The sequence below is a fragment of the Rhinolophus sinicus genome, linkage group LG11 (assembly GCF_036562045.2).
Source record: "Rhinolophus sinicus isolate RSC01 linkage group LG11, ASM3656204v1, whole genome shotgun sequence".
Taxonomy (NCBI): Eukaryota; Metazoa; Chordata; class Mammalia; order Chiroptera; family Rhinolophidae; genus Rhinolophus; species Rhinolophus sinicus.
Window position 1 is genome coordinate 31,461,913 of NC_133760.1, and position 26,992 is coordinate 31,488,904.

The 26,992-nt window shown below is 50.3% G+C and overlaps 1 protein-coding gene across 5 annotated transcripts in view; it reads right to left on the minus strand.

Annotated features, from left to right (window-relative positions):
• Nucleotides 1-8,807: 8,807 nt before the first annotated feature.
• Nucleotides 8,808-26,992, minus strand: part of WWP2 (WW domain containing E3 ubiquitin protein ligase 2) — a 124,530-nt gene continuing 106,345 nt past the window's right edge. For 3 of the 5 annotated variants that reach the window (XM_074314653.1, XM_074314654.1, XM_074314655.1), the window contains 14 exons: nucleotides 23,173-23,227; nucleotides 19,583-19,664; nucleotides 18,885-19,013; nucleotides 18,432-18,507; nucleotides 18,070-18,141; nucleotides 17,766-17,854; nucleotides 15,719-15,878; nucleotides 14,226-14,359; nucleotides 13,774-13,914; nucleotides 12,923-13,043; nucleotides 12,483-12,587; nucleotides 11,481-11,581; nucleotides 11,203-11,271; nucleotides 8,808-10,664 (listed from right to left, as the gene is read on the minus strand). In XM_074314653.1, the coding sequence (XP_074170754.1) occupies nucleotides 10,565-10,664; nucleotides 11,203-11,271; nucleotides 11,481-11,581; nucleotides 12,483-12,587; nucleotides 12,923-13,043; nucleotides 13,774-13,914; nucleotides 14,226-14,359; nucleotides 15,719-15,878; nucleotides 17,766-17,854; nucleotides 18,070-18,141; nucleotides 18,432-18,507; nucleotides 18,885-19,013; nucleotides 19,583-19,664; nucleotides 23,173-23,227 (1,434 nt within the window). In that variant the 3' untranslated portion in view covers nucleotides 8,808-10,564. Of the gene's footprint in view, nucleotides 10,665-11,202; nucleotides 11,276-11,480; nucleotides 11,582-12,482; nucleotides 12,588-12,922; nucleotides 13,044-13,773; nucleotides 13,915-14,225; nucleotides 14,360-15,718; nucleotides 15,879-17,765; nucleotides 17,855-18,069; nucleotides 18,142-18,431; nucleotides 18,508-18,884; nucleotides 19,014-19,582; nucleotides 19,665-23,172; nucleotides 23,228-26,992 lie in introns of all 5 variants that reach the window. The other 2 variants (XM_074314656.1, XM_019757040.2) reach the window with 1 other exon arrangement.

The window sequence follows — 26,992 nt, forward strand, 5'->3', positions numbered from 1 at the left end:
TACTGATTTGCCCATCTCTATGCCATTCAACTCTTGGCGTTACCTATTTTTGCCTGGGAGTTAGCTTTCAAAAAAAATTAATGGCTATTCTTGTCGGGGGAGTAAGGGGAAAGAGAAAATGACATAGTAGAGAAATGGAAGTGAGGAATGAAACCAGGGACAGAAAGGACGGAGAAACTGTGAAAATGAATCTATTTCCAGGGCCTAAATCAAGAGCAGTCTATCTGAGCCCTCCTCTTTGGAGCCAAGCTGTTCTTTGACACTAGGTGGCACCATTGACTAATCTCATCTCTTGGCAAGAGAAACATCTGATTGAAGGTCCACAGCAACTGGGGAACCTTCCCCAAAGTTGCTTCCTGGCACTTCTGCTTTAGGCTGCAACCATCCAGGTAAGATTTTGAAGGAATTTGGAGAGTGTATGGGTACAGAAAGATCGGGGCAAGTTGCCACACCTCCAACCCTTGCTGTACTCCACCCACATTACTGCTTATGGGGTGAGTATACAAGATTTTCTCTGCCCTTCAGATATCATGTTTTGATTTCTCCACTGCTGACACCACTCCTGATTTCTTTAGAGACCGTATTCAGTGGTGTGGTGGTGGTAAATGTGTAACAACCAGTTCTCCCAAAAAGAGGGAAGAGGGCGTTGATTTGTAGCCTTTCCCAATTTCCTTGGTGTAACTACTCCCATCATGGCTGACTCCACTATACCAACATAAGTTGGGAAGAGATGCACAGTATAACCTAAATATAGATACGGTAGATAAAAATAACCTCAGGAACACACATGATAGTAAAAGTTAGTGCAATAATTAGGATACGATTTTGAGTATTACCTTTATAGATATATTTCATTGTAAATTTCCACAATTTGCCTCCTATATTAGAATCTCTGGGAATCTGTTTTTAAGAGGCCCTCCATGTGGTTCCTGCACACATGGAAGCTAGAGAACCTTTATTTCGATGTAGACAAATCTATCAGTCTTTTGCCGTATGATTAGCACTCTGTAGGTCATATTTAAGAAGTCCCTTCCCAACTCAAGATCTCGTCTCATACACACACGTCTGTTACACTCCACAAATGGGCTTCCATCTCTGCAGCTTAGCACCCATGTCCGACCTCTGTACGCTGCAGCATACAGCCCTCACTAGTCACCAATGGCTCCCCTTTGCCAACCGAGATGGCCCTTCTCAGCCCTGACCTCTCTTGACTTGCCCTCTGAAGGCCTCTGTCATGGCGCTCGTCCCTGCTCCTCTGGGATCCTCTTGGCCTCCTTTAGCTCGTTTTCCCTTAAGGCTTCATCTTACTCAACCTATCACATATTTTTTAAAATCCTCAATCTATCTGATGCCTCTAATTCCAATACTTGCTTCTCCTCTTTATTCCATATCCTGGCTAGTCACCCACTAACCCAGAATTGGGGAGTCAGACTGGTCACCTGCTCACCTTCAGCCTCTACATCCATCCACCTCTTTGTCCTCACACGTGGACCATCTCTGACATCTGCACTCTGCATTCCCACTGCCCCCTATGTTCCAACATTCCTCTGTCTCTCCGGTTCTGTTGCCAGGGTGGCCTACTTGCAGTTCCTGCTTACCTCCTTACCTGCCCTCTCCTCCATATTCTATTCTCACGCTAGAGTTGGCTGGAGGATGAACCTCAGATGGAGAGTTCCTGACTCACTGTCATCATCGTCACCACTTTTAGGGCCCAAAAAATCTTGTTTGATTTTTGTTTAAAACCTTTATCCTGACTTCCACCATCATTCTAATCCCCCTAACACATATATATATATACACGCAATCAATAATCACTTAGATGCGTTTAATGTTCTTAGATATGGATGCATCCCGGAAGAATACGCAGCATCACTTTGTATGTGCACGTGTTTTAATTTACATACAATATATTTCCCCTTAGGTCTTATTCTTTCCTATCCTGCCCTTTTTTAATTCAGAACAACGTTGTAAAGCTCCATCATCATTGCTACATGGATAGACCCATTCAGTTCATAACTTTTAACGGCTCGTGGCAGAGGTAACTATGTGTTTCTCAAATCCCATTTCACACCCCTCGTTCTTGGACATACCAAACTACACTCCCCATCCATGCTGTTGGAGTGGGCCACGAGGTGAGTCAGAGACAATGAAAAGATGAGAGCAGGCTCAGGCAGTGAAAAGCCCCTCCTGCCTCTCTCTTCGCAGGCCTTGGCCATAGACAAGCCACACGCTGGGACCCACACTAACCTGCCAATATCATTCAATCCTCTCCTACTCACCCTCCATCAGTTCCCAGCCACACCAGCTTTCTACTAGTTTCTGGAACATGCCAGTCTCTTTCCCACTTGGGCCACTATACCTGACAGGTCCAGCCCTAGATGTGGTTCTTTGTTTGACTGGCTCCTTGTCTTTCAGGTCTCCAGGCTGTAACCCTCTTTCGAGATGCTTTCCCTAAAGCTCTATCTATTTACCCAGGGCACAGCATGGTGACTTTTGCTAACCATACTGTACCGTATACGTGAAAGTTGCTAAGAGAGTAGATCTTACATTTTCTCACCACAACACAGCCGTAAATGTTCTCAACAACAACAAAATGGCAATTACGGAAGGTGACAGATATGCTAATTAACCTTATTGTGGCAATCATTTCTCAACATATACATGTACAACATTGTCACATTGTACACCTAAACTTATACAGTATATGTCAATTATATGTCAATAAAGCTGGAAGAAAATATTTATCCAGGGGTTTCCATTACCCAGTGGCAGACAATTTATTCCTCTTGGTTATGTAACCCCGTTGGAGAGCAGGGATGGAATAAGAGTCAAAATTTAATGTATCAGCTACTTCGCCCTATCCCATAGGCCCAATATTTTTTACCAGTGTGAACCGATCACAAGGAGTTGGCAAACAACCATGACTGTAAAATCCAAAAGCTCAAGGGTAAAATGAATTCTGTCCCAGAAGCAGCAACGCTTCCACACCCAGAGCCTACCACAGCCCAGATCCTCATGAGGGAGGCGTCTGTTGAGGTGGGAGACATGTCCCCTTTGAGCCAACCTCAGCGGGAGTCCTGGAGCTGCAAAGGCCGGCCTTCAGGCTAATTTACTGCTGTAGTGGCACCACCTACTCTGCAGCTCACCCTGCAATTACACAGGAAACGGACCCAAAATTGTCCTTGAGAGACTGGACATGACTCTTGCCAACTGCGTTTGGCTGGAGGCCCAGAGAAGCACTAATGACATCCCCAGGCAGAGTGGCACAGTCACAGGCTGGGCCAGACCTAAGGTCTCCGAGACCTTCAGTGCTGACAGGCAAACGATGCCAGGCTGTGGGCTGGGGGGAAGGATTGAAATTACTCCCATTTCCCAGTGTTTCCTTTCCCCAAGAACTGGAATGAGAGTGATACTGGTACCTGCCTGCCAATATTCCAGGTTAGTGTGATTTTTCTGATCTACAGATAATCTTCATGCTATGGCTCTTTCCTTTATTAAAAAGCATGGCCCCATTCAGAGCCCAGGGTATGGGAGAGATGCTAATCCAAGCACGTTTCATTTGACCTGGGCTGATGTCTTCATTCTCTACGGCTGCATCACACCTGACCATCAGTGTAAGCATTTACAAGAGCACAGGTTATTACCTCACCATGTCGGTGGCCCAGGGGTCTGCACAGCCTCGCTGGGTCCTCGCAGTCAGCTCACGTTCCACGCACACGTGGTTGTTGGCAGGATTCACTTCCTCCTGGGCTGTTGGACTGAGGGCCTCAGTGCCTCTCTGGCTGTTGACAGGAAGCTGCCCTCAATCCCTTGCACAGGGGCCTCTCCAACGGGGCAGCTTGCTTCGTCCAAGCGCACAAGCCGAGAAGACAATGCAGTTAGCTAGCAAGAAGCGGGTCACCATCCTTTATTGTGTAATTACAGAAGCGACAGCCCATCACCTTTGCCATATTCTCTTGCTGAGAAGGCCATCCTTAGCCCAGCCCCACTCAGAGGGAGGGGAGTACCCCAGGAGGAGGTGAATACCAAGAGAGGACTATGGGGGGACCAAGGGAGAAGTCTGCCTCCCACAGACAGAATCAGAATTCACCAGGGTGATCCATAATAGGCTTCAGGATGTTTTCCTTTTTTAATTTCAGTGCCTAATTCATGTCTTACAGTGAAGATAATGTTAGCAGAACATACAGGAGTAAAACATCCCTCTTATTAATAAACAGGACTACCTATTGCCACCATGGCTTTGGAGATAACAAAACAGAACAAAGCAAAGCAAATCTCGAGTTAGGAGCCGAGTCAGGGCCCTTAGAGAGGGCAATAGACTGAACCATGGCTGACTGGCAAAAACTCAGCTCTGACGTGTCGTATTTACATTTCCTCCCTCCCAAGCCCCATTTAAATGATAGTAAATGAATGTAAGAGATCTCCCATTTGACCCTGGCCACTTGGTCCAATTTGAAAGGTAGCATCTGAGAGGTAAATGAGGCAATTCAACACACTTCTGGAAAGAGAAAAGCAGGAACCATAGCCAAGAATTCCCTGGAAGGAGCTTAGCCAAGGAGGGTTCTGGGGAGCCCAGCACAACAGGGAAAGGCTCAGGTCTGACAGAGGCCTCAGTTAGTGCCATGGGGTAAACACGGGCAGATTAGTTGAAAGTCCATATAAGGAAACAATCAAACCCCCTTTGGGACTTCTCTGCACAGATTGCCAGCTGAAAGCTGACTCCTCCTCTGACCCCAGGCAGACCTATGGAAGGAAAGGAAGTTAACAGACAGCACATTAACCATCTCTTCACCCTCTCCAGCCTAGCTAAATTGACAGCAAAGAACGCTTTATACAAGTCTCGATCCACGAGGTCAAAGATACCGCAAGAGGATTCGGGGATAGATAAGGATGTTTAACAAAGTGGAAAACAGGAGGAAGCATATAACTGACCAAGCAGAAGTCTTAACCTAAGACGCTGCAGGGGGAAATGCAGATGAGAAATGAGCAAGACCCTGGAGAGACTCTTGGAGGCAGCAGGAAGGCAGGAGGGCCAAAAACTGGGGTAATGAAAAGTTTCTACACATAAGGGTGGGACACCCAGGTCTTCCCCAAGCTCCACACAGCCTAGCTGCCTCCCCTTTCCCAGCTGCAGGAGGCCAGAGGCCAAGTGGAGCTGCAGGCTTGGGGACCCGAGTCAGAACAGAAGGCTGGGGGGAGATGCATGGCTGAAAAGAGAGAAAAGTTAAGTCAGTGGCGAGGACTCTGAGCGCCTCAGCTCCTTCCTGCTGCTGGTTCCCAGGAACCTACAGGCAGGTGTGCCTGGCTCAGGTATGGTCTTCCCCTCTGGAGGGGAGCAGGAAAGACTGAGAAAAGACCCCTGAATGGTGACATTTAGGGCCCTGGTGAAAAAACCCACTTGCCCCCTCATCCTCTTAGAGCAAAAACCAATAGGCAAAACATCACCCATGTCTTCCTCTGAAATATGGAGTCAAAAATTTTGAGTAAGGGGTTTTCTATCACTCCTCCATCTGTGCTCCCTCTTTCCTGTCTAATGGTGTTGCAGCTGCCTCCCCCTATCCTCCTCTAGAGCCTGGTCTTTGAATGGCCTGGGGAAACCTAGGAATATCACAGATCCAGGCCAGAACCAGTGGGATGGGTTGGCTTGCTGAGTTTCTGCCTCCTTAGGCCTACATCTTTCTCAAAGCCATAGCCAGGCACACGGCAGTGACAGTTTGGTTTTGTTTGTCCTCTGGTTGGCCTGCTTCCATGAAACGGGAGGGAGCAGGGGACTGGTGCCCGTCCCATCTATACTGGAGCGTATTTTTACTGCTTACCCCACAGCAGCTGAACTCCCAGCCACCACTGCCAGCTTCTGGGTAGAGCAGACCCACAACTTCTGTCTTGCTCAATGTTTTTCATTTTGTTCTGTTTCTGACCCTTAGAATTATTTATCTTTTTTCTGAATCATACTTTTTGTTTTTTGTCTTTTTATATTTTTTGTGAAGTTATTACCATGTTTCCCTGAAAATAAGAGCTAACCAGAAAATAAGCCCTAGCATAATTTTTCAGGATGACATCCCCTGAACATAAGCCCTAATGCATCTTTTGGAGCAAATTTTAATATAAAACCCGGTCTTATTTTCGGGGGAAACACAGTATATGTTTGGAGTGGAGAAGCTGATCAAGTTATGAAGTCACTGTGTCGTCTTGACAGAACCCATCTTGGTTCCCAGTACTAGTTTACACCAAACAGAACCAGGGCTCCTAGTGGAGAAGTAGATATCCAGTTTGCGGCAAGAGAACTAAAGTTAGAACTAGAATATCATGTAGACATCAAAGATGTCCAGAGGGAAGACAACAAAATCAAAGGGGCCAAAGCTATGACAAGCATCAGAAAGAAAACGATTATTATTGCCACTGAGACCAATCGAGTTTGAGTTAGGCCCTGAGTCCGTTATGATGTTCAAAAGGTACAAAAAATAGAAAGTGTGCCAAGGAAGTCACATGCTCTGATCTGAGTTGGTTGATTGCTGCCTGATTCATGCAACATAGACTACAGGAAAGTGGGCTTGACTGTGGTACCTGAACCCACCTCAGAACAAGGGACCTAGATAAAAAGGGTATTTAGAATTGGATTCATGGGGTAGACGGCAGGGAAATGAGCCGAGAGGCAAAAACTTTGGGCGTTTTACTCAATTTTCAAGATAAGGCTGTGGACTTGTTGATGCTGAGTTTGCCAGCATTCCTCTAAATGCAAACACATAGATCTTTAGATCACAGATCTTTAAGGTAAGTTTTTCTAGAAGGGTGAGGTGAGCCCCAATGTAGAAAGGCAGTGGGGTAGCAAGAACTGAGCTTTCCAGACCCAGTGAGGTCCTACCTTATGTAAAGTCTTACTGGCACCTGGAGACCCATTGGGGACCTTGGGTGACAAAGGGAGTCTCTCTGCTCTTCACTTCCAACATAATTTTGGCTAATTATATGAGGAACTTAATTAAAGCGTGTGGTGGGGGGCTCCCTGCCTATCTAGTTTTACTTGAAACACTTCAGAGTAAGAAAAAAAATTTTTAGGATATAATAAAAGCAAAAAGAGGTCATTAGAACGCCCAGGAAGAAAGAGCATACAAGGAAGGAATAGTTGTCTACTTTATAGTATTTAGTTCTGAAGTAGACAGTATTTATATAATCATAGTAATGTAAACCTTTTTGTTGCTTTTCAGCTTTTCAAATAAACCTTCAGAAAAAAGTACACAAGATTTCATTATGGTTACACAATAGAAAGTAAATGTTAAAAAAACAAAAACACTTTGTGTAAAAGGACAAGATGCCGACTTAGATGGAAGAGGGAACGGAGAGCTGGGAGGACAGAGGGGCGAGCTCACAGATTCAGTTCACCAAGTGGGGTGACAAGGGATCCTGCCCATTGCTAAGGCTGGTAAAACAAGAACCTTTTTGAAGGACAACTGGGTAGAATCTGTTGGGATTTTTAAAGAGTATCTAGAAGGACTCAAAAGAAACCAGCACCCATAGTTGTCTCTAAAAGGTGATCGGAGTGGCTGAGGAACAAAAGAGTAAGGACTTTCATTGTAGACCCTTCCTGTCTTTGAATTTTAAACCAGTTTAAAATTTTTAAATAAAAATGAAGGTACATCAACAGTCCAACTTCCAGGATGACTGCCCCCTCCTGGAAAAGCAGCATCAGTGCGAAAGACCTGCCCAAGTGCATTCACCGAAGTGTTGCAGCCACCGACAAGCTGCTAGACACCCGCTGTGCCTGTTAGGACAAAGACAGGGTGTTACAGAACCACCCTAATACGCAATATCACGCAGTGAAGAGTTCATTAGAGATATGTGGACGAACATGGAGAGGTGCCCCTAACATCTCATTGAACGAGACAAGTGAGTTTGCTCAACATGTGTAAGATCTCATTTTTGGTATATTTAAAAATTACATGTATATACAATTGGTATATGCACACAGTAGTCGGGAAGGACCACAGCAAACTGAGCAGCAGTGCTTCTGGGGAATAAGAGTGAGAACAATTTCCACTTGGGTATGTCTTATTTGAATTTATTATGAGATGTCTGTATAATGTGTGGATTCCTGTCCATAATTTTCTCAAAGCACAGCATTGCCCTATCAAATGAAAAAAGGATTTGAAGCTAGAGCGGGGTGGTGAATTCAGCTGATGAACTCCAGGGGGAGACATTCTGAGCATCTCTGCTTCCCTTGAGAAGCACAATCAGGGGAGGCTCGATCCACGACCGAGTCATTTCCATGTCAAATGCATCAAGACCCATCAGCGTGGTCATCTGTCCCATCAGAACTCTTAAGGACTCAAAAGAGTAGGTAGCGAGCCCTTGTATGACCAGGAACTCAATTTCAGTCCCTTTTTCATCATGGAACTTAAGAATCACCAAGAAATGTTTCCTGAATGAATGACTGCCCAGGACACTGTCTCTAGGCGCTGTTTTCCAAAGTCTGTCTAACCTGCAACTGTACCTGTTGGGTGTTCTGGCCCCACAGCAACTGCGCAAAGAAACCCAGGCCTGTCAGGAGGAGGCTGAAGGCACCGAAAACGGGTGCAGTGAGGCAACTGACCAAGGGCTGAAGCCAGCGATCCATGGACCAGGACTCAGCCGCCCACCAGAAGTGCGGCTGTCTTGGTTAACGATGCACACATTTCCCAAAACCAGTAAGGTCATGGAACTACCACCACCCCACCACCCCCGCCTCCCTACCCTCCCCCCACTCCCAGGCCTGGAGGTTCTGTGGGGCACAGAGCCCTCTTGTCCGGACAGTGATTCTGAAGACAACACGCCAATGCGACCCACAGCTGCTGATTGTTTATTGCACAAGAAACTGGCAATACTGAGGCAAGGGGCTGGGCATTACAAAACAACCTGGTGACCAACGCAGAGCTACCAAAGGACACTCCATACAGACACCTCCGTTATATACACGTATGTACACACACGCGCACATGAACACACTGAACACACGTGAGCCCGAGGCTTCTGAACCCGCACGGCAGCTTGCACCCCGACCCCTGACATGGTGAGACGCTGCAGAGAAGCACAGCAAACGACTCCAGAGGAGAAAAGGTTAAGTTGCAACGAGCTAAGCCACTGAAATCAGCACACCAGCCCCGAGAACATGGGCTGTCCCTCCACGGGCTAGAGGGAAGGATGAGGACCTCGGAAGGATAGACTATCCTCAGCAGGCCCGTGACCTGGGGTCCCAGGAAGCTGGAGCTAGTCTGCAGCTGGTGCTCGGCGAGAACCCTGGTGGCCTGGCCCGGGGAGTTCATGACAATCACCACTTCACCACTCCAGCATCCCAGAGGAGCGTGTTCGGCAGGATGCCCATGGTGGAGCCTGGCAGGGGCTCCAGAAATCCAATCAGACTGCCTGCAGCAGCTCGGGGCCTTTTCTGCCGGCTTCCAAGAGCATGGCTTCCTGTGTGCAGGCAAAGCCGCACTTCTAGGTAGAATGGACATTCTCTAGGGTGGCTGGGACATACTGTATTCTCAGCAGGGGCCTAATGGCTCCCCTGGAGGTCTGGAGCCTGGGCGAGGATATGTAGCAAAGGGCAATCTTCTCTACCAAAGGCAGCAAGGTTGGGGTGGCATCGGGGCACCATCCCCTTCCCTCCCTGTCAAGGCTCGGGGATGAGGCCGCTGGGACGCTGAGCTGCTGGGTTAGGCCCCTGAACTCACAGAACTGCTAAGCAGGTTCCTAAGAAGAGCAGCTGTTTGGGAAATTCTTGGACCAACAGGCTGGGTCCCTGCAGGTCCCAGCAACCCCTGGTGCACCAGCTCCTTCACAGAAAGTGCCAGCAGCACACCAAGAACAAAACACGAAGCAACCCTACACACAAAACGCTTCAAGTTTATGTAAAAGAGAAAAGAAAGTCTGAGGTTGCTGTTTCCATCCCGCTGACATCCAAGCAGCTGGCACAACCCTTCAGTGGGTGGGAAGAACGAACTGGCCAGCCGGAGTGGAGAGAAGCCGTGCCACTCAGGCGCCATGGCGGCAGCCTTCTAGGGAACGAAGCAAACGGCCTTGATCCAGAGCTCTGGGTGTGGGAAGGGCTCCGCTCTCAGAACTTCATTTTATACAGATCACTGGAAAGCTTCTATTTAAAACCGAACCTCTTTTACTGGCAAAGACCCTGGGCCTTCTCAGCCCAGACAGCTATCCCGAGGGGCCGGTCTCCTTCTCGCCTAACTACCCTTGGAGGCGTAGGGCTTCCACTGCAGCCCTTCAGCCGGGCACCCTCCTTTGCACACTCACACACACCTAGGGTTAGTCTTAGGGGAGAAGGAGGGCAAGCTTTGCAGAGGGGCAGCCCTCCAGACCGCAATGGGTGATGAGACCAAGGTGACTCGGGGGCTTTATTCCAGACTGCCACCAGTGGTAGGAGGGAGAGACGGGCAGGGCCTCGAGGTCAGGCTCTGCTGCCACCAGCCTGATGACAGTGTGGCCCGACACAGGGCCACCATCCGTGGGGGGCCTCTCAGGCAGGGAGCACGCATGGCTACATGTGCGCTAGGGGGGGCGTGGGAGGGAGCAGCCTCAGTTACTCCTGTCCAAAGCCCTCGGTCTCCTCAATGGCATACAGCAGCTTCTCTTTCAGTTGTTCGTAGCTCTTGTACGGTGGGAGATCCAGACGGTTGAAACTGTTGGGAGAGGGGAGCAGTACGGTCAGCGTGGAAAGGTCAGGGCTCCAACAGCTCGGCCCCAGCCTGGCCAAGGGGATCAAAAGAGTTCACACGACTGTGGCTCAATCACAATGCCAACTAGCTGGCAAGATGCCAACACATGGTCCTCAAGGACCCTGCTCTGCCAGGCCTTAATGCTTCAGGTTCCTGGACCACAGAGGGGTGAGGGGAGCGAAGAGGCAGCAGGGAAAACGAGGACTGGGTAGGAGGGCCTTTGGGGCAGCAGCTCTTTGCATGCTGGGATACAAGCGTTTCAATATTTAATACCTGGTATGGCCGCCAGAGTGCCTACATGCTGCCACAACTCCCAACAGATCAGAGTCCCACACAAAGGCCTTGGCACACCACAGCCCCTCCTCTCCAACCCAACACCCTAGAGCCATATAAAAGTTGCCGGAGTCAAGGCCCTGAAGCCACCCTGCCCATGGGGCTGCCCCTAGGGGCTCATCTGGTCTGAGAAGTTCCAGGCACATCCCACTAATATCAATAGGCTCACCAGGTATGACTTCTGGGTAGCCAGGTTTCCTTGCCAACCTTGTCGATGCAAAACTTCTGTGGTCCATTGCTACCTGTTATTCGAAGAAAAACACACCATACATAACAGAACCGTCCCTTACTACATCAAAATCCCCCGGCTCCTGCCACAGATGGCTCAGCCCCAGGAGGCACAGGCCACAGCTCTTCCCCCTCCCACTGACTTGCTTCCAGGAAGACATCCTTCCCCTGGAGCTGTCCTCACCCCTACCCAAGGGCACCAACAGGGCAAGGGAAAACCTACCAATGAGTTCGGCAAATCCCCCGACAGGCAGGCGGCAGGTCCCTGTAACAAACTGCAGCAGCCGGATACTTTTCTCATTGTCCATCTCCTTCACCACCTGCAACTCCGAAAGTCAAGGCAGAGTCAGGTGAACCCCCTGGCCCAGCACTTCACCCTAACCTGTAACTCCCCAGTCAGCTGGGGCCCCTTTAGGGCTGAGAACACAAAGCCCGGGATGGGTCGGGGTGACGGCCACCAACTGGGAAACCTCAAAGCTGCTCCCTCTAAGAGGTTATGTTTGTAGAACACTCCCACCAGTCAAGGGACATCTCTTTGTCTGAGGGACACCTCGGGCCAGGTATTCTCTTCTCATCCAAGTTCTACTTTTAGTAATATACTAAGGACTGACTCATGGGTACAGGTTTCTTTTTGGGCAGATGAGCTCTTCTGGAATTCAACAGTTGTGATGGTTGCACAATATTGTGAAAGCCACTGAACTGTGTACCTTAACATGGTGCATTTCATGGTAGGTGAACTTCACCTCAACAGAAATAATTTTTATATGTTCTTTAATTGTGTGTTTGCTATACTTCACAATGACAACAACTAGACCCACACATATAAAGGAATCAATTCATTATATCCAGGACGATGGGCTCATTCTGTTTCTCTGGAGCTAAGCACATGCTTTCCCATCCCACCAGCCAGAAAGAAACTGCACGATCCACGGGAGCACTCCTTCCTTCTCTTCCTGTGAGCTCCCTGCCGAAAATCAGCATTTAGAGCCGACCTCAGCTGACCGACGACACTCCCTCAAATGCACTGGCCATGACCCAGCTGCAACCGCTCCGTTTGTCCCAACGTGGGGTTTCTTATCTCCTTTTGCAAGTTGGGGGAGGTGAGGAGAGTGTCAAAGATGAGGGATTCCTACCACAACAAGGGTCCATGAACGCGAGGTCTAATCTCTCGTTTCTGGTGGACTGCTGTAACGTCCCTGCCAGGACTTTGCCCTGACTCACCTGCCAGAACCACTGGATCTGCTTGCTGTTCTTGGTGTAGTGCCGGTAGATGGTGTTCTTCTGCCAGTCGTTCATGTCTATCTCCTGCATGCCACACAGCATCAGCTGCAAAGGAGAAGGGGGTCAGCTCCGCAGCGCCAGCCCCCTCCCCACTGGGACACTGAGCCTCACCCGCTCACCAAACGAAACCACCCCAAACACTGTTAACTCCTTCTGCTGGCAGTTCTGATCATACGGATAACACAAATCTTAAACATGGACCCCCCTCAAACAGGGGCCCAGGGAAGGTTTGAGGACCCCATTCAAAGTTATTTGCCTGCTGCCGCACACCTGGGAGTAGGGGATTTTCCTGGGAGTTTCTGTGGGGACACAGTGAGGCTATCAAAGGGCAGGATCTCCCCAGAGGCAAGGGTTCCAGTCCCAACAACCTTAGCTCTCACCTCCAGCTCTTTCTCATCAAAGTAGCGCAACCACTCTAGGGGTGCCACCTCGTTGAAGCCGTCCAGGAAGGCTTTGGTCTGCTCTTCCACACCCCGGGTGAAACGCCAGTCGGTCAGCAGCCTAAAACCAAAGCCCGGCCATTGGTGGAGCCCGAGACCACCCCAAGTCAGCCCAGGTGTAGCTCAGAGTCTGCCACGAGGCTGTGGTCACAGGACTACAAGGAATCAACTCAGACTCGACTTCCAGTGCAGCGAGACCCAGGCTCTTGCTGGCCCCAGAGCAAAGCCTCTTAAGCCTCATGGCAACCCTGAGATGGAAATGCATGGAAATACGTGAGTCTTTGCTTCCGCCTCGTCTTCCCCCGCCCACTATTGCCCACTGAGCCTCAGATGTGTGGAGTTAAAAGGCAAAACCAAGAGGCCTGAAGAACACGCATGGGTGAATGTGCGCACAAACATACATGAGAGTAGATTTAAGCACGTAGGACACAGAAATCCTTTCAGTTAGACAAAGAAGAGGAAAACCTCTAAGTTTTGTTCCTCTTCAAAGAAATGCAGCCCTGCAGTCTGGAAGTCTACCACATGGGAATAAAGAGCAAACAGGAGCTGTGACACAGGCCCTTGGGCTCTGGCAACCCCAGCTCTGGGCAGCGCGTGACCAGCCATGGGCAGCCATCTCAGGCCCATGCAAAATGGGAGGTTCTTACCATCCCTGGTGACCTGCGGGCCACGTGTGGGGCCTGGCTGAAGATGGCACCCAGAGGCAAGAGCTGGAAACCCTTTCTCTGCGGCCAGCTGTGTCTCCGCTCCCCTCCACCCCAGCCTCCCTCTCTCCAGCACTCAGGACTCACATGATGTACTCTTCCTTGTTCTCCTCTGTCACTCGGATGCTCTCACCACCTTCCTTCAGCTCATGGGTTGTCACCTTGCCCAAAATCTCCATGTCCTGGATGAAGTACAGCTCTAGGCCACACTCTTCTAGGTTGTTCTCTCTGAAGACATGAGAGCATAAGAGGGAAGATGTCTGTCTTACAAGGGTCTTCCCTTGATCCTGCTTCATCACTCACTGTTAGTGCCCACAAGACCCGGGGACTCAGGTGGCCTAGGAAATGGAACAACAACCAGCCCCTCTCCCAGATGCAACGAGAGAATTCCAGAGCTGCCCTACGGGGATCCACAAGCACTTACACGGCCTGGGTAAGCACTCAGGGGCCCCAATGCCAGAGGAAATAAAGGCCATCGCTACCTGCTCCCCACCCAGAGACCCCTCTCCTCCCAACATGGGACAAGGGAGGGGACTCACTTGATCCAGACGATGGAGTTGTAGAATTCGGGGTCGATGGATTCCAGGTCTTTCAGGGTTGGTCTCTTGTTGAGCATCCGCTTGTAGAAAGGGAGGGTGAAGCCTGTGTCAATGAACTTCCCGTGGTACAGAGCCTGTGTGCGGAAGGAAGGGACACAACCAACAGGTTTGGTTTTCCCAGGACTCTGCCCGAGGCAGGCTCTAGGAGGCTCTGTGTCAAAACCTGTGACTGCTACCTGCCCTCTGTCCCAGAGAGCACCTAGACATCCAGCTACCCAGGGCCAGAAGGGAGGGTCTAGGAAACACACAATATTCTTTGTCCAACTGGGACCTTGGGACAGACTTATCCAACTTGCAGACCGCAGTGACTAAGCAGCGCTGCCTGTTCAGAAACCCACCTCGGGCCCACGGCCTGCCCAGCACACCTGCCTGCTCTAGCAAAGATGTGCCCCGCACTCACAGACAAGACTCTCAGCACAGCTCCAGGTGGCAGCCCTGACTCACTGACACTCAGAGCTTGCAGCAGAGGCAGCCAAAAATAATGCAGACGCCGCTGACGGCGAAAGCTGGCGGGCCAGTGGTGAGTAATAGTCTAGGGTTTTACAGGCCTGGCCTTTGGCTGCCGGGCCAGGCGGGTCTTTAGACCTGGGAAGAATTGCCCACTTCCTGAGCCCAGCACCTTGGCCAAGTACTTCCAGACCAAGGGAAGGGACATAGTTAGTCATGGGCCCTCGGGTCCTCCTGCGAGGGGAACAGGCCAGAGCACTCGGGAAGTCAGGAAGAAGCAAAGGAAAGTTAGCAGTGCAACATCTCAAACTACCAAATGTGGCAGCGGGACTGGCTCCCCCAGGCCCCCTCCTCAGTGCTGGCTCTCCACACTCACAAGACACTCAGCAGCACGCACGTGACATGACCCCCTTCCCTATTCACACTGTGTTCCTATTTCTAGTTAAATACAGACACAGCATGTGACCCACCCCCACCCCCCCACACACACACACTTTGCCCAGCTCCTGACAGGTGCTTCCCATGTCTCGCACCAACAGGTCTGCTAGGGTTCTGTTCTAAGCAAGTGCAGGTTCCAAATCCCCGTTCGGAAGGTCCCATGTCTCAGAATACTCCCAACGCTCCCACCCTGGGCTTGTGACAGATTGCGGCACGCCCCTTGAGACGGGCAGCAGGTGGACAGTTAAGGCAGCACCCAGCCTCATCCCAACACCCTCAGCAGGGTATGCGTTCAAAGCAAAGTGAAGTCTATGACCCGGGACACTGGGCTTTCACTTGACGAGTCCTACACAAAGCAACACATGGAAACCCTGCCAGTGGGCAAGCAGCGGGCACTGAGAGAACGCTGAGCTATGCCCAGAACTCTCTCTAGCTTTTTGCTTTTTTACTTAGGAGCTCTGTGAGGAGGGGGGTGGGCTGCTGGTCGTGTGTAGGGTCTGGCCTCCTTGGCTGCCACCCTCCCTGGAGGTCTCATGGCAATAACATACCATGGCAATGAATCTGCCGATAAAGCGGAAATAGGTGAGGTGGTCAGGGTTGATGGAGGAGGCAGGGTTGATCTGCAGGCAGTAGTTGTTCTTCCCAGCGTATTCAAATAAACAATACATGGGGTTGAGCACCTCGTGGGACAGGAGGAAAAACCACTCTCTGTGAGAGAAGAGAGAGAAAAACAGAACGAATGGATCCTTCCTTGCACACCCACACTACAGGCCGACTCTCCCCTGCCATCCGTTTTCAGCTCATCTGGGGACAGGTGTACTGGAGGACCAGCACCTGGGCTAATCTGTATTAAGAGCTGGTCAGTGAACGGGGTGTGGTCAGACCTAGGGCAAACCAGGACAACAACTGCACTTGAGGATGAGGCTCAGGAAAACCTGTGTGCGTGTCGGCTCCCAGGTGGTGCATTCCAGGACTTTACATCCGATATCCAGATCGTCTAATGGCAAAGGGGGCTCCTTGCACCCTGGGGCCACCACGCACAGTTGTGTGGGCTGTGCACTGCACAAGGGCACTAGGGTAAAATATCATAGATTTGCACATTTATTATAACTATTTTCCTGTGAAGAGCAGTCAAGCTCTTTCTGATAAAACCAGAATATCACCATTTTCCAACATGGAAAGTTGTCTTGAGAAAGGGCATCTTTTTCTAAATCTTGCCAAGGTGCTGTATGGATAGTAGCCGCCCTGCTTCCACCCTACCTGAGTAAGCAGTGTAATATGAATACATAGGAATACATTCCTAACTCCTGATGCACGAACTCTGTAATCTCTGCTCTCTGTACATGATAAACCTCACTCCCACCAGCTACATTTCAGGTACCTCACTTCCTTTGCACTTTGCCCTCCCTTCAGCCCAGACCCCTTCACCAGACCTTTTCTCATACTTCCGTGCACTCATCTGAACCAACTTCCATGCCTTAGCATCTCTTTGTACCCTAGGTAGAAGCCTCAAGCCAGAATTCAGAGTCCTTTGGGGCTTGAGCTTAAACCAGCAGGGGACATCCCCACGGGGCCAGTCCCTGGCTGCTGGACTGTTTGTGGCCAGGCAGATGCGGAGTCCTTCGATGCAGAGGGTGCCCCGGTATCCTGTCCGTGGTTCTACCCTGTGGTAGAACAGCATGACGTAACCTACCATAGGGTAAAACCACTGGCAGGACACAGAGAGACAGACACACACAGGGCGGGAGCCACACCAGAAGCCCACCAAGCAGAGTCTGGAGAAGAGGTCACCACGGTCACCACAGGAAAAAGAGCAATTGATCCACCAGGGCCAACACAGAGGGCAATGCCACCAACGAACAGCGGACCAGAAGCAAGTTAACCCAACACCAAGCGAGCAGACATCCCCACTCCATGAGAGGTGAGTGAACTGAGTGGTCACACAGGCTGCGCCCCTGCTTCTCTGCTGGGGCCCGTCAGCCCCACTGTCCAAGGCCATATCATGCCATAGACTCGGTTATCTTTTGCAGGGGGACTACAGTGAGGGTGGGACAGTACTTCGGGCTCTTTTTAGGGTTACATCAGCCATTTTAATGTTTTGACCTTGTGCACATGACATGCAGCTGAGTACTGATCAAGGCCCTTTGGATTGTGACACAGCTTATACATGTCGGGTACACAACGGGACGCCCAATTTAACCTGCCCCGGCTGCCTTAGCGTAGGAGAAGCCCAGGGTTGATTTTAATGGACAGCCACATGGAACCCATATTTAGCCACTGCCAACGAGTGCAGCCGGACTGGTTGTTAAAGTATAGAAATCAAGACATATTGGCTGGTAAAACAGCCATTGTCCTGAGCCCCTCCCCCAGGAGCACACAGCCTCCCCATGACCCAGTATGGAAAGGGTGAGTGCCTGGCCAGCAGGGGACCCCAGGACCCAGCTCCAGCACCATCGGACTGGCCACATCTGTGTGCACTCCTGAAGATAAGCATTGGCAATTAACCTGAGCAAGGAGGAGCCAGCTTTCTGGCCACGGGTCCAGTAGCCTGGGGAAGTGGGGTGCAATACAGCCTTCCAGGGGCGCCGAGCTCACCTGGCAATGCCTCCGTAGTCCAGGCCCTCCTCACCGCGCATGATGATATAGAGCCGGCGGCGCAGGTCATAGGGTTTCATGTTCATGATCTGGGGAGACAGAGCATCATGGCCAGCCTGCCATTCCCTCTTCATGGCAGGCGGCGGGTAGGACTCCAAGGCCTGCTTTTCAGCAGACACCACTCACCAAGGCCCAGGCCTTGGAAACTACCGTGTATGTTTAACAGGCCATGTAATAGCAGACAGGGTGGTGGGAGGAGGCCTCTGCCTGCCTCTGGTCTTAGACACCGTGTTTATTCTCTAACCTGCTGGAAAGAATCCTCAAAAAGCGTCTGCCTGGAAACGCTGATCTTCACGTGACTGGGGAGTGCATTTGACTGAAAGAAAAAGAAAGAAATCTTGAATCAGCCCTCAGGGGTTAACTATTCAGTCTGGTCTCCTGTCTGTATGAACAGGATTCCCCATCTTTCTGGGCCAGTGGGGGAGAGCCTGGTCCCTAGAAATGGAAGCAGGCTTCCTGGAGACAATGTCAGACAACTGCTCAAGGTTAGACAAGCGACCGGCCCCCACCGAACCAGATTCCAATACCAGCTGCTGGGCTGGGAAATCATGCTGAGAAAACTCCATGACCCCAAACTCCAGGGGCAGGCCCAGTACCAGCACTCACATGGCAGAGGAAACGGAACTGCTGATACTTCCACCGAAAACTTCGGTCGTAGGCACCAGGGGAACCTTGCTTCGTCCTGGGGAAAGCAAAGATGTTCTAGAATCTGTGTGATTTCTCAAAAATCAGCAACATATCTTGCTGGTCCTAATGAGATCGGGTGCTACGTTAAAGACGAGTACAGTATGGCACAAGGCAAAGGAAGTGGCAGCCATTACGATCTTCCACAGACATAGGAGTAAAAACCAAAAACTGAAAATAAAGCCAGACTCTTGCTTTTAGAGAGATAGAGAGACACCACTGGTGTTATTCTGAATAAATAGCGTGCCCCCTCCCTCCCCATCCCTGCTAAAGTGACATGGAAATTGGCCACTAGAGGGCAGTAAGAGCAGCCTGGACGCGGATAAACAGGGCCTGTGCTAAGAGATAACGCTGTGGTCTTTGGAAAGTCCTTACCCAGACTCAAAGCCGGGGCGCGGATCCTTAAAGGTGGTGGTGCGGGTGTTGTGGTCCACAAAGTAGCGTACCCCCTCGCTGGTGTACTTCATCTCCCACCCTGGGGGTAGAGCTGGCTCCTGGATCATCCTGAAAACAGGAAGCGAGGGGTCGAAGGCTGGCCTCACCTTCTACACCTCAATGATTAGGAGGCTGGGGTCCCCAAGTGCTCTTTTCTCTCTGCTTTCACCCAGGTTCTGCAAAGCCTTTGAGTGTGGGCCTTGGGGATATGCACCTGGCACCACCAAGTCATGAGGACAGTTCTACAGCAGAGAGAGGTCATTTACTGTCCCAAGGCCAAAGAACCAGCCCTAGGTAGATGGCTGTGGCCTGAGTGGCCACCAACAATCCTAGGCACAACTGCCCCAGTCCCAGACTAGTTTCTGGGGGGTTGGGAGTAATCTAAGGCATTTGGGGGTTCCCTCCACCCTTGTGAAATCATGTTATCAGCAGCCTGCAAATCGGCACTGAGATGCATCAAGCACTGTCCATCCACCAGGAAAGCCAATTTAAGAGCCAATTTTAAGCTCTCCTTAGGCCGACACTATATCATGAGGATCTCCAGGCACATTGACCATAGAGGACAAATGCAATCCATGACCCCTCAGCCAATGCTGGAGCTACACAGGGCCCAGCCCCCTCCCAGCCCGAGTCCTTACCCCTGGGTTCTAGGGTCCTCCCACTGGGTAGTGCGTGTGTTATGGTTCACGTAATACACCCGTCCATTGTCCTGTCTCTTCTCTGCCAGGGAGAAGAAAGAAAAGACGACAATCAGATGGAGACATCTTGAGCCATGCTCTCTCCCCTCTGGCTCCCCTTTCCCACAAGCTGGGTCTGAGTATCTGACCCTGTTCCTGACCTGTTGAAGAAGTTTAACCGGCGAAAGCCTGGCTCACAGACATCTGTCATTGGCAAAAAGGACAAAGAGAATCTCACCCTATCGGGGAGTGGAGGAGGGACAGACAGATTTCCAACTCAAGATCAAGCACTGTCTTTGGTTGGTTGGTTTGTTGGAGGGAGGGGGGCAGTGTAGCCACATGGAGGGGGAGCAGCCCAGCTGAAACCAGAAGCATAATTGCATCCAGCTGTGTGCAAAGTGGAGGTTCGGCCAGCCTCCCCTCAACCCTGGTCACACCCCCACCAAGCCTGCGACATCTGGTCTCTGGTCCTGCAAGCGCTCTGTCCACAGGGTGCAGGTGAGCCAGGCGCCCGTTGGAGGGCTGCATTTTCCTTCACACGTTTCTGATCAGCACTCAAAGCTACGTACCCTCTACTTGATCTTTTTCCCCCTGCTTAAAGGCAACGTTTTGTTCTAAAACTCTCACATCCCAGCAAAACCTCTACGTTGCATATGTGCAAACACCAGGGCTGCGGCACTTACAACCCCCATCTTGTTCTTACACCTCAGTGTGTGCTCCCACACAGGGCAGTGTTTGGGGGAGCTCATACATTTTTTCTCTCTCGTCTGGGCAATCTTGACTCTCTTTCCTTTTATCCATGCACAGATGATGGCTCTGGAGTCTTCTAGGTAAGGGGTCTGAGCTTCAGGGGGCAGACCCAACTTTACCGGGGGATTCCGGACATTGAAAAAGGTTGAAAGTGTCATTTCATCAGCTCTGGGTGGAAGGCAGGCAAAACTAAGAGCAAGGCTCTGAACCCAAGACAGGTCACCTTTCCCAGGAAGTTTCTGAGCCTTCAAATCTGTTTCTGTCCTGAAAACAAGTGGTGCTAATGGCCCTCCCTCATTTACGATGGCAGGGCAAAATTAGAGAAATAAAAATAATCAGTTCCAGAAGCTATAGGGAAACCAAAAGCTGAAAAAGCAGCAGAACTAGGGAGCCCAGACCCCTCCCCTCAAGCATCAGGCTCCAAAGGCCCCAGTATCAACCCAGGGTCCTGGTCTCTGTCTGCCTTACTTGGTATCCATTACTGGACAGACTTCTTAAAAACACAAACAAAAGGAAAGAAAGAAAAGGAGGTGCCTGGAATTGCTCCAGAGCTACCGCCACCTCAGAACAGCTGTGGGACTGTCCCACAGAAGACAGGCTTCCCAAGAGGGGCCTGAGGGAGGGAGGGGCCGCTTCCAGCCAGAAGCTTTGGCTTTGAACTAGACATCCTCCACGTCTGCTCTGCCAAGGGCCAAAGCCAACGCTAACCGCCGGGCTGGGGGATCTGTCCAGCCAGTCTGAGGCCTGCACCCTTGTCTCTGGCACTGCTCCCTGCATGGTCCACTGGCACTGCTTTGCTGCATAGGATTTCACAGTTTGGGTGCTGGGAGAGTCCTAAGAGCATGTAGCCCAACCTCATCTAGGAAGAAATGGACTCGGGAGCATTTGGTCACGTGCCCAGGGTCAGGCAGCTATAGAGATGTGGAGCTAAACATGAGCTGCCCCGACTCCTGGGCTGCTGCGCAGGGAGGACCACTGGGTCCCTCCTGGGGGAACAAGACGGGGCACTGGACTGAGAGCAGGATCACACGGTAGACTTGACAGAGGCTCATGCTAAAGGCAAGTCCTGTTTGGCTTTGCTGCTCTTTCTGTTCAATCTTAGCTCTCCCGTGGGAGGTGGCCTTGCCACAGCCCTGGGGAAGCAAACATAAAGCCCAAAGGATTTGATTAGGAAATTTCCCTGGCCATCAGCCAGATGGTTTTTGTTTTTGTTTTGTTTTTCAGTTTCACACCATTTTGGTCTCGGGTGCTTTCCTGATCATTCGTAAAGAGCACTAACTCCGACCATGGCTGCTATTCCTATCTCAAATATTTCACACTTGGCTTCTGGGAGCTGTTTACAAGTCCTTATAGCTGCTCTTACTTGGCGACCATCATTTAGCAGAACTGGTATAGAAATAAATCACTTGACTCTACAGAGCCAGGAACAACTCCAGGTCCCCAGCTCTGGGTCACGGTGTCAACTAGCTGCCAAAGAGCATGACAGATTCTTATTTAATCTGATGAGTTCTCCCCTCCCTAGCCAGGGATCCTATGTTTGACCCTCTCACACTTGACACGCTGCCAGTCCCAGATAGTCATGACCTTTCATCAGCTCAGGGAGCCAGGTGGAGCATCTGCGTGCATAAGGGATTCCCTAGCAGAAAATCAAGAACCGTGTGGAGGCCCCCCTCATTGATCCATCCCACTAGGAGGGCTAGGAGGTCCTGCCGGTGCTCTGGAATGCAGTGGGAATTCACTCAGTGATACCCTGCAGGTCCAAGGGGTTGGTGCAACCTCGTAAACTACACCAGGGAGCTGTTGTGTCTGCAGCAAGAGGAGCGAGCGCCAAAGCTGCACTTCTCCAGGCAGACGCTCATCCTATCACTGTCAGCTTCTCCAGCTCCACTGGGGAGCACGCCCCCACCCAGCTGAACACCACCAAACCAGCATTTACTGTCTTCTGCTGGCCTAACCAAAAAATGATACCCGATAGATGCTGATTCCTGCAAAACCTGCCCACGTTAGCTCCCAAGGACTCTTGTCTATTGAGCGAAACCCTGACCCAGCTCAGAGTCACCAAATGCACTGAATCTCCCCATCCCTAATGACCCCTTTCTGCATGGCCACTCCTTCCCAGAATAGCCATAAAGCCTGTAATTTCTCTTAAGTCATAGATGTCCATCCCTCTAACTCATTATTGCAAATCACACCAAGGACTTAGAATAGGTAAGAGGCAGCTGGCAATGAATGCCAAGGGGGCTGCAGTGTGGTGTTATTAGCGAGCAATGATGCGCTTTCATAGCGTCACCACCGGGGGCTCAGCTCGCTTCTCTCTGGCCTCTTGCTCAGCTGTGTCCCCAGTAAAAAGGTGGCTTCTATTAGTCAAAATAAAGCTGGAGTCCTCCAAAGAAAGGTTTGGTAAGGTGGCTCCTTCTAACCACATGGCCACAGACCTGAAACAAATGCATGAGGGATTTAGCCAGCATCAAAATGCCTTAGTCAGTGATAGGATGGATTGTTGGATAGACACCTTAAAAGTCAGGACCAAAATCCAACAGTCCTACAGCCACTCAGAGACTTCTTTTGTAGGGTCACCCTCCTTCAGCTATGGCGGGTGAATGCTACAGGGGTGCAACACTTTCCCAACCTTCCGTCTCCACCACCTGCAATTGCTCTGGCCAAGCACCCAAGAGTGTGTTGAAGGGAAGTGCAAAGGGAAACCGAGGGTGGGAGTGAGGAAGACATGCAGGGGAGGACAGAGGGTAGTGGCGCATCCGCTGATGGAGGCCGAAGGCACAGAAGTAGAAGTCAGTACTTACCCCAGCCAGGAGGGAGGGGGCCCAGTGGGTCATGGTCGGTCGAAGCACTCGAAGACTAAACACAAGAAACACACCAGAACACAGGTTTTAAAAAAGCCACTGGCCCAAAATAAATGGATAAAAATAAAAACGCCAACAACTCATTGCCACATTTGGGCTCTTTGTAGAAGAGACAGTGGGGCCTTAGGTGGCATCTGCTCCTCTCAAAAGTCTTTTTCAAAAAAGAAAAACTGAAAAAGAACCCTGCATACTGAGGCCCCAGATAGGTTTTAGAGAGGGTGGAGCGAGGGGGAGGAAGAGGTGTGCAGACAGAGGCAGGCCAGGGCAGTGGAGACAGCCCGCCGGCCCCATGCATGGCAGGAGGGCCCAGGGCAGGACAGCCGGTGAGCTCGGCCAGTGCCTCTGCTCAGCTCCTGCTCCCGGCAGCCAAGGCGACTGAAATCACCACCACCTCCAACTTTCTCCAAGAACCACACACGGGAGGGGAAAAAATATTGCAGGCCTTTCCAATGAAATCATTCCCACAAGCCCTGCCCACGCCCAGAGCTTCCTGGCTGGGGGCTGGCCCTCCTCCCTCCACCTCCCTCCTGGGTGCGCTGGGAGAGGGAGCAGCAGCGGTGTACAGATTCAGCCCAGACTGAGGGCACATTCATGCCCTAGGCCCCTCACCTCCCCCAGGAATGTTTTCCTTTCCTTCACAAAGCACCTTTATTCTCCTCCGGCCTGAACCTGAAGTTGCTCAGTGTTCTGTGTGTGCCTGTCTGGGGAGGTGGGGCTGGGGGCGAGGTGGCGAGAGAGAAGGGGAGACAGGAGAAAGAAGGGGGAGCTGATTCCAGGACTTCAGGGTCACTGTTTACATTAGAACCCCTCACCCCCAGCCTAATTCTGCTGCAAAGTCCCAGGGGCAGGGCGGCAGTGGACCGAGAGTTCTCATATCCTGCGGGGAAGGGGGTGCTGTCAAAAACTCTTCATAGTTAAATAAAACAAGTATTGTTCTGCTCTCTCTCTGCTCTCTCTCTCTTTCTCTCTGTCTCTCTCTCTCTCCCCCCCTCTCTGAAGCATTTTTATTTCACTTACTAAAATTTAATCATTACATTAGGGGATCAAGTTCGCAATGCTGCCTTTGGGCTGCCTGGCCGGCCCCTTCGGAGCCACACACAGGCGTGAGGATGAATGGAGCTCAGTCAGGGCTTGAGAAAACATTGGTGGAACTCAACTGCCAATGAACCCCCTTTCACAGCTGCCCTCCACCCCCAGCTGAAAGCACAGAGAAACTTTCTTTCCAAGGTGGTAGCACAAACAACTCTCCCAAAGCAAGTTCCAACAAAGACGTTTAAGTCTTGAAACCATAGGTTCCTTGATGGGACAGAGCCCCCTTTCAGCAAAGGGCCTCCTACCCAGCAGAATGAAACGGCAGGAAGGTGCGGGAAGCTGGGCTGTCCTCAATTTAGGGCACGTTACCATCAACGTAACGTGGAGGACATGCTCAAAATCTCCACCACAGTTCAGGTTTCTATGATGGCTACTGAACAAGATCTCCCAAATTCACAGAAGTCATTTTGGTGGGGGTAGCGTGCAGCATCTCATAAAATCCAAGTTCCTCCAACTTTGTTTTGGAGTCATAACTGAACAGTAGGTATAAAAGCATTCAGCAACAGAAGGAAAGGAACTAACGTGTGAAACATGCAAGCATTTCGGATAACGAAGCCAAATACAAAGCAGTGGGGTAAGTGCTGAGCTGGAGCAATGTCCTTGCAGAAGGGAAGAACTATGGAAAGGGTCATTTTAAGAATTTAAAAGGAGCATCTGCGTCAGGTCGTTTTTTGTTTTTTTGGAATGAGTGGATAATCCACAAAACATTCCGGGGCTCTGAGGGAAATTAGCTCCCAAGTGGTACCAACTGGGCTTCAGTCTCCTCACAGTCATCTTTTGCTTAATGCTACAAATCAATAGACTAAACGGTCTTTACGGATGGCGCCTGTGACTTACATTGAACTAGAAACAAAAAATATGTATCAGCTCGTAACTATTTCCTTTCCCAATACCATGGCATCTGGAGTGTAGTAGGCACACACTTCAGAACAGCCAATCAGATGCTCCCACTCTGAACTTGTGGGGAACAGTGTGACACCAGGGGGGCTGCCTGAGATGCCTGCCTGAGATGCCTGCCTGCTGGGGTTGAGTCCACAGTCCAATGGAACATCAAGTGTTTAAGGGCAGCAGGGCGGGGCGATGTCCTACATAAAGTATTCCTTTGCCTGGCCTACCCCTGGTTTTTGCCAGAGCTTGGTTGGTACCTTTACCATTGTGCTAATTCTATGAACTACCCAATTCCCATTTGATAAATTCCTTTCTGCTTAAGTTTAACCAAGTGGGTTTCTGTTATTCATCAAAATGAACTTTGACTAGTATACAAAGCACAGGGAGAATTAAAAAAAAAATTTATCAGCCCTTTTCTTAATGTTTGCCTTTTTTAATGTCACAGACTTTATACAACGTTGCCTCTCTTTTGTTAGTTTGTTAGTTTTTTAATTTTTTTTGCCATCCTCCTATTCTCATCCTATCAGATCCACACACCCCAAAATCTGTGAGAAGGGGAAAGAAGAGAAAGCAGAGAGGGAAGGGAGAAAGATCAGAGATTGATAAACACGAACAATACATGACATGGCATCAATGGAAGCCGAAACTCATAGCGATTTTACCTCTGACAGTTAAAGCAAAGCACTTGATTATTTTGGATATTTCTTCCCTAATGTACATAGTCCAACTTGAAAAATAAAAGGAAGTTAACAGAAGTCAAAGAGAAAGAAAAAATAAAAGCTACACATCATGTCCAGAAAATCAGAACCCCACATCTCTAATGAGCCAACCAACTGCCCCTTCTCTTCTACCATAGTCCCCTGAAATGAGATCCCAAGTGTTAGCTCAAGGACAGCCAGAAAAGCACAGAGAAAGGGGAGAGGCGGGGGATTCTAGTCAGAAGAGAGGTCCTAGGATGTGCAGGTGACTCTAAAAGACAAAATAATGTCCATCATTACTAGGGACATAAAGGAACGCTGTTGAATAATTTTCCTGGTAACTGTCCCTGGGTTGGGAGGTCTGGGGTGCAGGCCATGAGCCAGACGGCTCACGTGAACTCAAGTCCCTCAGGGACTAAGCATTAAGTTCCAGTAATATTTTAAGATACAAACTCAGAAATAAAGAATGTCTAGCAAATACAGCCGAGGGCAAAAAAGGCTCTGGGAGGGGCAGAAAGGTTACAGTGTAAAAGGCAGGCTTCTTTTTTTGAAAAGTATACACCCAGTGGGTGCAGAACAAAACTCAGGTGTTTGAGAATTCAATCCAAGGAGTTCTCTACAAAGAACCAAGTTGTCTGTTTCTGGATAATTCAGTTTGGCATCTTCACATTCAGAACCACAAAATGACTTGCTTCAGCCCTGCCAACACAAGATACCTCCTTCAGTTATCAGAAGAGGACCAAAGTGGGAGTAAAGGAAGAGGTGTCACAGAAACAGTAATGGGCTGTGAGTTGGGTCCTGCTGCAACACAGTGTGCATGACTGGGTCGGGCCGGGGGGACATTAGTGGGGACACGAAACAGAGGGCAAGGTGAGAGTGCAGACAACACAGTACGTGCATGATGATCAAGAGCAGCAAATGCACCGGGGCGTTAGGAAAGGGAAATGTCATAAGTAAGGGAACAATCAAATAACAGAGACTGAAAAAGGTATGTGTTGGGGCGGACAGCAGGAAGGAATTGCGCGACATTGCAATCCCTTGGGATCCCTTGATTTCCGTTGTGAACCGTATTTCATGTTCTC